At 41.3% G+C, this 12,435-nt stretch overlaps 1 protein-coding gene across 1 annotated transcript in view; it reads right to left on the minus strand.

Annotated features, from left to right (window-relative positions):
* Positions 1 to 12,435, minus strand: part of ARHGEF9 (Cdc42 guanine nucleotide exchange factor 9) — a 259,278-nt gene that overhangs the window by 246,536 nt on the left and 307 nt on the right. Inside the window, exon 2 of the mRNA XM_058536005.1 lies at positions 8,413 to 8,507. Coding sequence (XP_058391988.1) covers positions 8,413 to 8,507 — 95 coding nt within the window. The remainder of the gene's footprint in view (positions 1 to 8,412; positions 8,508 to 12,435) is intronic.

The following is a 12,435-nucleotide window of genomic DNA, read 5'->3' on the forward strand; positions in this document are numbered from 1 at the left end:
CACAGGAACCACAATGCAAAAATATATGAAATCACCAGACCAGAAACAAAATGACAAGCACCCAGAAATCAACCCCAAAGACACAGAAATCCATAAACTAAATGACAGAGATTTCAAAATGGCTATCATAAAAACACTCAACGAAATACGAGACAACACAGACAAACAATTCAATGAGATTAGGAGTTTCTTCACAAAAGAGATTGAAGTCATAAAGAAAAACCAATCAGTGCTGATGGAGATGAAGAACACGATGGAGGAGATAAAGGAGAATCTGGAATCTTTAAAGAACAGAGCTGACAATATGGAGGAAAGAATTAGTACTTTAGAGGATAGGAATACAGATATACTCCAGATGGAAGAAGAGAGAGAACTAAGACTAAAAAGAAATGAAGAAAGACTCCGAGAAATATCTGACTCTATTAGAAAATGTAACATAAGAATTATAGGTATTCCCGAGGGAGAGGAGAGGGAAAGAGGAACAGAGAGCCTATTCAAGGAAATAATAGCTGAAAATTTCCCAAATCTGGGGAAGGAGCGGGAAATACCAGTAAGCGAAGCCAACAGGACACGTATATATATTAACAGACAAAGGCCTTCACCACGACACCTAGTGGTAAGGCTAGCCAGGGTCAACGACAAAGAAGCAATATTAAGGGCAGCTAGACAAAAACAAAAAATAACGTACAAAGGAACTCCCATCAGGCTCTCAGCAGATTTCTCAACAGAAACTTTTCAGGCTAGAAGAGACTGGAATGATATATTCAAAATAATAAAAGACAAAAACTTTCAGCCAAGAATACTCTATCCAGCAAAAATATCCTTCAAATATGATGGAGAAATAGTAACTCTCCCAGATAAACAAAAGCTAAGGAAGTTCATGGCCACGAGACCTCCATTACAAGAAATACTCAAGAAGGCCCTCAGGCCTGAAAGAAAGAAGAGAAAGGGAACACAAAGCTTGGAGGAAGGAGAAAAGTAGGTAGACAAAATCAGAGAAATAGTAGATCTTTACCGGAATAGGTTAGCAACCACTTAAATACTAAACTCAAAGATCAAAGTAAGAAATTCACCAAAAATAAATTTAACCTCATCACTGTAAACACACAGCCACAACACAAGATAGAATAAGGTATAACAAGAGCAACTTAGAAGGGGAAGAGGAAAGTGACTGAATTGACTTAGTATAAGGAAATAGGAGGCTATCAGATAATGGACTATCTCATACACAAGATTTTTTGCCCAAACCTCAAGGTAACCACTAAACAAATAATCAAAGCAAAACCACATATGATAAACAAAGAGAAAACTAGAAGAGTCATAAGACAGAACAACCAAACTGAATTGGCAGTCCAAAACAAATGGGACAAGAAACAAAGGAAATGCAAAAGAACCAGAAAATAAGTGACAAAACAGCAACATTCAGCCCTCATATTTCAATAATTACCCTAAATGTAAATGGATTGAACTCTCCAATCAAAAGATACAGAGTGGCAGGATGGATTAAAAAGCAAGACCCAACAATATGCTGCCTTCAGGAAACACATCTTAGCACTAAAGACAAGCACAGGCTCAGAGTGAAAGGATGGAAGACAATACTCCAAGCTAATGGCAAACAAAAGAAAGCAGGTGTTGCCATACTCATATCAGACAAAGTAGACTTCAAGATAAAACAGGTTAAGAAAGACAAAGAAGGGAAATATATAATGATAAAAGGGACACTCCATCAAGAAGACATATCACTTATAAATATATATGTACCCAACATAGGAGCACCAAAGTAGATAAAACAACTATTAACAAACCTAAAAGGAGAAATCAACAACAACACAATAATAGTAGGAGATCTTAACACCCCACTTACAGCAATGGATACATCATCCAGACAAAAAGTTAATAAAGAAATATTAGACTTAAATGAAAAACTGGACGAGATGGACCTAGTAGACATATACAGAGCACTCCACCCAAAAACAGCTGACTACACATTCTTCTCAAGTGGCCATGGAACATTCTCTAGGATAGACCATATGTTGGGAAACAAAGCAAGCCTCAATAAATTTAAGAAGATTGAAATCATAACAAGCATCTTTTCAGACCATAAGGCTATGAAACTGGAAATGAACCATGAAAAAAAAACTGGGAAAGTGACAAAAATGTGGAGATTAAACAACATGCTACTGAACAACCAATGGATCATTGATGAAATTAAAGGAGAAATCAAAAACTATCTGGAAACAAATGAAAATGATAACATGCCATATCAAACCATATGGGATGCAGCAAAAGCGGTCCTGAGAGGGAAACTCATAGCGATATAAGCCCACCTTAACAAACAAGAAAAAGCCCTAATAGGCAACCTTAAATTACACCTAACAGAACTAGAAAAAGAAGAACAAACAAAGCCTAAAGCCAGCAGAAGGAGAGATATAATAAAAATCAGAGCAGAAATAAATGATATTGAGACCAAAAAAACAGTAGAAAAGATTAATGAAACAAAGAGTTGATTCTTCGAGAAGATAAACAAAATCGACAAACCCTTAGCCAAGCTTACTAAGAAAAAAAGAGAAAAGGCTCAAGTAAGTAAAATTAGAAATGAAAGAGGAGAAATTACAACGGATACCATGGAAATACAGAGGATTATAAGAGAATACTATGAGAAATTATATGCCAACAAATTGGACAATCTAGAAGAAATGGATAAATTCTTAGACTTATACAACCTCCCAAAATTGAACCAAGAAGAAATGGAGAATCTGAATAGACCAATAACAAGTAAAGAGATTGAAATAGTAATCAAAAACCTCCCAAAAAATAAAAGTCCAGGATCAGATGGCTTCTCCAGTGAATTTTACCAAACATTCAAAGAAGATTTAATACCCATCCTCCTCAAACTATTCCAAAAAATAGAGGAAGATGGAACACTTCCTGAATCATTCTATGAGGCCAACATCACCCTGATACCAAAACCAGACAAAGACAACACAAAGAAAGAAAATTACAGGCCAATATCGCTGATGAACATCGATGCAAAAATCCTCAACAAAATATTGGCAAACCGAATACAACAATACATTAAAAAGATCATACACCATGATCAAGTGGGATTTATACCAGAGACGCAGGGATGGTTCAACATCCGCAAATCAATCAACGTGATACATCACATCAACAAAACAAAGAATAAAAACCACATGATCGTATCAATAGACGCAGAGAAGGCATTTGACATGATACAACATCCATTTATGATAAAAACTCTCAATAAAATGGGAATAGAAGGAAAGTATCTCAACATAATAAAGGCCATATATGACAAACCCACAGCTAACATCATACTCAACGGGGAAAGACTGAAAGCCATTCCTCTGAGAACAGGAACGAGGCAGGGCTGCCCACTCTCACCACTCCTGTTCAACATAGTACTGGAGGTTTTGGCCAGAGCAATTAGGCAAGAAAAAGGAATAAAAGGAATCCAAATAGGTAACGAAGAAGTGAAACTCTCACTATTTGCAGATGACATGATTGTATATATAGGAAACCCTACAGAATCTGTTGGAAAACTGTTAGAAACAATCAACTACAGCAAAGTTGCAGGGTACAAAATCAATCTACAAAAATCAGTTGCATTTCTATATGCTAATAATGAACTAACAGAAAGAGAGCTCAAAAAGATAATACCATTTACAATTGCATCAAAAAGAATAAAATACCTAGGAATAAATCTTACCAAGGAGGTGAAGGACTTATACAATGAGAACTACAAGACATTATTGAAAGAAATCCATGATGACATAAAGAAATGGAAAGATATCCCATGCATGTGGATTGGAAGAATAAACATAGTTAAAATGTCTATATTTCCTAAAGCAATCTACAGATTCAATGCAATCCCAATCAGAATCCCAATGACATTCTTCACAGAAATAGAAAAAAGAATACTAAAATTTATATGGGGCAACAAAAGACCCCGAATAGCTAAAGAAATCCTAAAGAAAAAGAACAAAGCAGGAGGCATCACAATTCCTGACTTCAAAACATACTACAAAGCAATAGTAATCAAAACAGCATGGTACTCGTACAAAAACAGACACACAGATCAATGGAACAGAATTGAAAGCCCAGAAATAAAACCACACATATACGGACAGCTAATTTTCGACAAAGGTGCTAAGAACATGCAATGGAGAAAGGAAAGTCTCTTCAATAAATGGTGTTGGGAAAACTGGACAGCCACATGCAAAAGAATGAAAGTGGACCATGTGCTATCGCCATTCACAAAAATTAACTCAAAATGGATCAAAGACCTGAAGGTGAGACCTGAAACTATAAAACTCATAGAAGAAAATATAGGCAACACACTATTTGACATTGGTTTTAAAGGAATCTTTTCGGATGACATGCCTACCCAGACTAGGGAAACTAAAGAAAAAATAAACAAGTGGGACTTTATCAGACTAAAGAGCTTTTATAAGACAAATGAAACCAGAATCAAGATGAACAAACAACCAACCAGCTGGGAGAGAATATTTGCAAAACATACATCTGACAAGGGGTTGATCTCCATAATATATAAAGAACTCACACAATTGAACAACAAAAAAACAAACAACCCGATCAAAAAATGGGCAGAGGAAATGAACAGACACTTATCCAAGGAAGATATACAGATGGCCAATAGGCACATGAAAAGACGCTCAACATCACTAATCATCAGGGAAATGCAAATCAAAACAACACTAAGATACCACCTCACGCCCGTTAGAATGGCTATAATCACCAAGACAAAAAACAACAAATGTTGGAGAGGATGTGGAGAAACAGGAACCCTCATACACAGCTGGTGGGAATGCAAATTGGTGCAGCCTCTATGGAAAACGGTATGGAGATTCCTCAAAGAATTAAAAATAGAGATGCCCTATGATCCAGCCATCCCACTACTGGGAATCTATCCAACGCACCTGAAATCAACAATCCAAAGAGGCTTATGCACCCCTATGTTCATTGCAGCATTATTCACCATAGCCAAGAAGTGGAAGCAACCTAAGTGTCCCTCGACTGACGATTGGATTAAGAAAATGTGGTATATATATACAATGGAATACTACTCAGCAATAAAAAAAGACAAAATCGTCCCATTTGCAACAACATGGATGGGCCTGGAGCGTATTATGTTAAGTGAAATAAGCCAGAAAGAGAAAGACAAACACTGTATGATCTCACTCATATGTGGAATATAAACCAACACATGGACAGAGAAAACTGGACTGTGGTTACCAGGGCAGTGGGGGTGGGAGGTGGGCACAAGGGGTGGAGGGAGTCATATATGTGGTGATGGACAAACAAAAATGTACAACCCAAAATTTCACAATGTTAGAAACCATTAAAACATCAATAAAAAAAAAAACAAACAACAACAACAACACTAAGATATCACCTCACGCCCGTTAGAATGACTATAATCACCAAGACAAAAAACAACAAATGTTGGAGAGGATGTGGAGAAAGAGGAACCCTCATACACAGCTGGTGGGAATGCAAACTAGTGCAGCTCCCATGGAAAACGGTATGGAGACTCCTCAAAGAATTGAAAATAGAGGTACCCTATGATTCAGCTATCCCACTACTGGGAATCTATCCAACGAACCTGAAATCAACAATCCAAAGAGGCTTATGCACCCCTATGTTCATTACAGCATTATTCACTATAGCCAAGAAGTGGAAGCAACCTAAGTGTCCCTCGACTGATGATTGGATCAAGAAGATGTGGTATATATATACAATGGAATACTACTCAGCCATAAAAAAGACTAAATCATCCCATTTGCAACAACATGGATGGGTCTGGAGGGTATTTATTATATTAAGTGAAGTAAGCCAGAAAGAGAAAGACAAACACTGTATGATCTCATTCATATGTGGAATATGAACCAACACATGGACAGAGAAACCTGTATTGTGGTTACCAGGGGCAATGGGGGTAGGGGGTGGGCACAAGGGGTGAAGGGAGTCATATATATGGTGATGGACAAACAAAAATGTACAACCCAAAATTTCTCAATGTTATAAACTATTAAAACATCAATAAAAAAAAAGTGCTCTCTTAGCTATAAGGTATGCATACATGTAAAGAGTGGCTCCCTTCAACTCCTGGCACTGTTAACAGGAGACCAGCTTGGACTGAGTGTTCTCAGGGGGACAGGAAGAGTGGTTTTCTCCTGGTCATAGCACCTACCATCTGACCAGGCGACCTCCCTCTGCTCTGCCTATTTCATCCTTTCCCATCCTTCAGGGCCCAGCTCAAATTCCACTCTCTAAGAAGTCTTGAATGTTGCAGCCTACCACTAGACTCTTCTTTTTGACTTATCTTGGATTAGTCCCTTGAAAAAGTGTTTTGCTCTCAACTCTGGATTCTCCAGGGTTGTGAAAGACAGACAGAGCAGAGATCTAGGTCCTGCATCCTTATTTGGAGTCATACAGAGGGTTTGGGTCCTTGCTCTACCACTTACCAGCAGGGTGACTTTAGGCAAGTCGTGTCCCCTCTTTGAGCCTCAGAGTCTTCATGTACAAAACGGAGATGATATTTATTGACAGGGCTGCGACAAGGTCAAATGAAACACTGGATAGTTTATCCTGCTGGAACCACCTCCCTGGATTTCACCTCCTGGGGCCTTACAAAGGCTGGCTTCCCCCAGTACAGGGCCTTATTACAAATGACTAATTGCGGTCTTTGAGTATACACAAATTACTGATTAGGAGGATGCTGATCATTTGTTCTCTGAGTAAAAAGAGGCCCAGCATGGAGATCTGACTGAAATGAAAATAGGTGTTCAGACTTGCCTGTTGGTGCCCTTTGTATTAGGAGGAATGGACTAGCCTGAGTCTGGACCAAGGAACTCAAGTGAGGAAAGGCTGGCAAGAGGGCAATTGAGCAGGGGCAGGAAACAGAAGAAGGCAAACCCAGTGTCACAGAACTTTTCCTCTGGGCCTCATTTTGCAACTCCCAAACTAAAACAAAACCCTCAACTTTATGACACATGTCTCTAGCCAAGAGTCTCTAGGTGGTGGCTATCATGAAACAGGCCTAAACTGCTGTGACTAGAAGCTTATTTCTGAGTAGGAATATTCAACAGGGAGGGTGGTAGTAGTGAAACCTAAGCCACTAGGCCAGATATCTCTGGGGGTTGCATTCTCAGCTGTCATTGCTCACCAGGATTTAGCCACAGAGCTGTAGCCTTATATGTCCAAATACACTTTCAGACAGACTGACTCATGAAGACACACAGACACACTAGAAGGCAGGCATCTGTACACACCCTCAAGCAAAAAGATGCAAATGGACAGGCCCATAGATCCAAAAACATACAAAAAAGCAGCAGATGTCAAAACACCCCAAGATACACTCAGACAAAAAGTTTACCTCTCTCTATATATATACACAAACACAGGCACACACCAGCAGAGAGTTAAATTAAAAAAATACATTGTAGGGGGCCGGCCCAGTGGCATAGCAGTTAAGTTCGCACATTCCGCTTCGGCGGCCCGGGGTTTGCTGGTTCGGCTCCTGGGTGCGGACCTACTCCCCACTCATCAAGCCATGCTAAGGCGGCATCCCACATAGAAGAACTAGAAGGACCTATAACTAGGATATACAACTATGTACTGGGGCTTTGGAGAGAAAAAAGAAAAAGAGTAAGATTGGCAACAGATGTTAGCTCAGGGCCAAACTTTCTCAAAAAAAAAAAAACAAAACATCATAGTCATGCTCGGGAACACCCATACCTGCACCAAAGAAGTACTTTAACAGGCATGTAGATGGGCAAAGATGCATACATAGGCATATGTGGACAGGCAGGCACATTCACAGAGGTATAGTAAGAAAGCTACATTTACAAAGGTTCACATAAATACTCAACAGACGTGGATGTAAAGACATGGAAGTAAAGAAGCCTGCTAACACTGAACTCCTAAGCACCAGCTACTATATCTGCATTTATGAAACATCTTCTCCAAGAGAATGCCCATAAATATGCCACCAGTTAGCACTGAAGATGATCATGAACCCAAAGGATGTAATAAAAGCAAACCAAAGTACCCAGGGTTTAAAATCTCACAGCTCCCACATCTGCCACAGGAAAGGCAGCCAAATACAATGGCAGCAGCAGGCTGCATGGAAGCCATAAAATATCCTTGATTTATCTCATAGAAAAATTAACCTCGGGGAAAAAAGGTTAATGCTCCCCATTCTTATGTAGCCATAAAATAGCTCAGAAACCCACATTAAAAATTGCTTCCATTCTACGTGCTGGAAGATCCAATACTTGTAATATGTCTAGGAAAAGGAAAGCTTAGAGGAAATAAATGGTCCTGGAGGCTTGGCAAGTTCCAAAGGAACTAAGAAAAAGGTCTTACTTTATTAACTTGCTTGTTTCCTGGTCCCTGGGGCTTCCAGTATCCACCAATGTTCTTAGAGGTTTCTAGTGTCTTGGATCCCTGGTCCAAGTTACCTGTGGTGAGAGAATAGCCTTTAGGTTGAGTTCAGACCTCAGTTCCTTTTAGAGAGACCTGACTGCTCATCACCCTGATCCACCTTTCAGAACTACCAGGATTGAGGGGGACAGGAGATGGGAGGGAAGGTTATGCTCACATGAGGCCAGTGATGGGGAGAAAGGGAGCTGAAATCAGTCAAGAAGAAATCCAAAGCCAGTATCTGAAGTACCCTGGACCTTCTTATATTGCTCAAGGAATATCTTGGGAAAGGAGGAACCTCAGGCTCTTGTCTGGGATTACAAAGTAAGAATTCCAGGTCTGGACAATTCTATAGTATTTGAAGTCTTAGGTGGTATGAAAAGCTTGGTTAATTAAAACACACAAATATTGTCAAAACCTTGTTTCCACCACTAGATAATTTCTTGCCCCTCTCAACACTTCCCCAGAGCAATATAAACAGTTCTAAATTTTCATCCCTTTCTGTAACCCACCTGTTAAGAGGAAATGTGAGTAGTAGTTATGACCAAAAACCAGGGAGTAGGAGGAGAAACCAAGGACATATCTAATCAGTCTCAATTAGTAGGTGAAATATGTGTACTCAGAACAGCCAAACAGCACTGCCTCCATTTCCAAGATGATGATACTGAGGCTCACAAAATGGGAATGATTGGAACTGACCACACACAAACACATACAGAAACCCAGAAACAAAACTCAGGTCTTCTGACATCTTCCTCAGTTATCAAATGTGCCTAAATGATACTATCACCACAGAAATACTCAAATAACAAGTAAAGATACATCAGCGTCTTCTTACCTGCTCAGAAGCCAGTGTCTTGCTTAAGATTGCTTCCAACTGCCCCAGGGCCGTTCAATCGAGTAGTGTTAGGTTCTTCTAGCTGTACCCTACAACCCTCTAGATCAACACCAACCCAGAGCCACCCCTACTGGGAGGGACAGAGCTTCAGTCGGAAATGATTTGAATGTTATTGTGAAAACAGTCCTCTGAATCAGCCAAGCTTCAAGTGGTTTGAGCAGAGCTCAGCCAATATGTGGGGTGATATGTGTGTAGGTACACCTACAGTGGGGCTGCTTTTGGGATTCTGGTCCTTCCAAGTAGAGAAACCCCCCTACTTCATTTGGAAAGTAAGTCTGGAATTCTCATATTGGCATCAACAGATACTTAGGGACTATCAACCATGTAAGGGGCCTGGATAGGTATAAGACATAACTCCCATCTCTAACTGGTTTATTGTTATTGCCATTATTATCATTTCCATCTAGTTGTATAGCACCTCAGAGCTTATAAAGTACTTTTATGTTTGTTAGCCTTACAGCATTGCCTGTGAGGTTCAAACTATTACCTTAATGTTACAGATAAGAAAACTGAGTCTCAAATGGTAAAGTAACTTATCCCAGGTCACACAGCTAGTAAGTGACAGAACCAAGATTCAAATCCAGTTACGTCTGAATTGAAAACTTTTGCCCTTTCCAGCACATCAGGCTATCAGAAGGAAAACTCCACTGACTTTCTAATTTTGCTCAATAAATGTTTGTTGAATGAGTGAGTGAATATATGAATAATGAGAGGAAGCAGCTCATGTACTAGAGCAGATTCAGGTGGGGTCCCACAGTGGTGTATGTGTGTGTGCACGTGGGGGAAGTCTTTGGGAATATGGAATTGGTGGAGGGCAGTGGGAGAAGGAACCTACCCTCAGCACCATGCCAGGAACTGTGGCAGGGACATTCATAGATTTTATGTCACTCAATCCTCACAGAGATCCTGTGAATCAGATGTTATCCAGTATCTCATTGCTTAGATGGGGAAACTGAGGTTCATAGATGTAATACAACTTGCCCAGGGTGGCAGAATAGAAATTTGAACCTGGGTATATCCAACTCCAAAGCTGATCCTCTTTCCACTATACTGGTCTGACCTGGGAACCTCCAGATTACAAGCTGAAAGGGAGGGGCTGGTAGGAGCATATGTAGAGGAAGACGGAAGAGCAGAGACTGAGCACTAGAAAACAAACTGACGTCCTTCAGGGCCTGAGCAAGATGTAGGTAAATCAGGTACTAAATATAATGGGAATGGGATCCTTGGATCCCATTTCCAGCAGGGTCAGGGATATAGGAGGAGCTGAATGACAACTGGCTTCCCAAATGGGATCCTGACATCACCCTCCTTCCTAGGGATATTTTTAGCTCAAGCATCTGTTTGGGACCTTGAGAAACAGAGCTGCAACGTGGGAGCCACTTATATCCCAGAGGTGAGAGTGGCTGTTGAGGTGATAGCAGGACCTGTGCCAGTCTCAGGGGTACATTTTCCCACCCATAGCCTATAAATAAGCCCAGCAGTCCCCAAGGTAGGTATTAACGCTGGCTTTGTCAGGCCCTTCTCCAAGAGGCTGTCGTCTGCTCCTGACAGTGAGGAGGGTGGTGGGGGGTGGGGAAGGGGGCACTCTGATGCACTTGGCAGTGGAGTAGTAGCAGCTGCTAAAAAGCCTCTGAATTGCTGGGGGTTGGGCTCACTTCCTAACAGCGAGGAAGGAGGGGAACAGCTGTGAGCAGATCTCCTGCATTAGACACCCCCCACACCCCGGCCTGACCTCCCAGGGGATTATGAGCGAGTGAGTTATTCTCAGGCAGAGGACTTAGAAAATATGGAAGGCATCTGCTGCTACCTTGATGACTTGGTTTGCACCTACCATCTGCAGTCTCCTTAGGGGGAAAGGAGACAGCTGGCAATCCCAGTACAGATGAGCTTGAATGGAAACAGGCTTGGCATTCCAACACTTAAGACTTTGCTCTAGAACTGGAGTAAAACTGCACTCAGGCATGGTGGAAAGTCAGGAGTTTGAAGCCCTCAGTCATAACTCTGTTATGAACTGACTTACGTCCTTGGGCATGTCCCTTCCCCTGTCTGAGCCTGTATCTCCGCTCATAAAACAAGAGGACTGAGCAAACTCTATGGACTCGCCAAGTTCTGACAGTGAAGGATTATCTTCCTGTCTTCAGAATTCTTTAGTCTTTCCTTTTACCACATCCCCAGCTTCTGGGGATTTCTGAGGGAGATGATGCTACAAAAGATCCAAGCCTGCGATTTCTTTGGCTCCTACCTTTCTGGAATGCTGGCAAAGAAGTGCAGAGTTGGAAGTAAGCTCCAAGTCAAAGCATCCCAAATGTCGTCCACATATGGAGTAAGGAGAATAAAAGAGAAAAGAAGAAAAGTAGCAGGTCCAGAGCCGTTGGGGTTGAGGGAACCTTTGGGGCATGAGGAAGTGGGACCAGGGCTCCCAGAGCTTGTAGCGACTATAGAAAACTTCGGAAAGGAATGCTGCAAGGTCTTGTGTGTCCTCAGCATTCATGCAAATTATGATGCTGTAAAAAGGACTGGGGGGTGGGGATTGGGGGCTTTTAGGGTGTGGTATAAAGCTCACTGGTAAGAGAGCATGGATTCTCCCAGTTGTGGGAGAAGATGGAGCTTTACTTGTGAGTAACAAGAGTCTGGCAGGCAGGGCCAGTGGGCTGAGACTGAAAGGATGTACCCTGAAGCTCTGGGAGGTAACTGAGGTGTTGGTGGGGGGAAGCCTCTGGGTTTTGAGTGGGTTAAATGAAGCTGCCTTGAGCCTTCCATGGTCAGTGGTCAATGAAGGAGGGGAAGGACCTGGGACCCACAGAGAGTAAGTCTAGGCAAGATTCAAGAGAGGCAGGGCTAGGATGACCCTATGGCTGGTGGAGACTTTGGGAATGGTCCTTTTGAGGCCAGGAGGGTGTATATAAGGGCACTGTGAAGGGGATGGAGAGGAGGAACTGGAGCTTATGAGACCTTGAAAGTATTAGGTACAGAGGGCCTTGGAAAAAATGAGGCTTGGGAGATAGGTTATTTGAGTGCTTTGAGTTAAAGGGCCCCCAAAATGAGGATATTTGCATTTTAAAAGAAGA

Source organism: Diceros bicornis, chromosome X, assembly GCF_020826845.1.
Source record: "Diceros bicornis minor isolate mBicDic1 chromosome X, mDicBic1.mat.cur, whole genome shotgun sequence".
In the NCBI taxonomy this organism is placed as follows: Eukaryota; Metazoa; Chordata; class Mammalia; order Perissodactyla; family Rhinocerotidae; genus Diceros; species Diceros bicornis.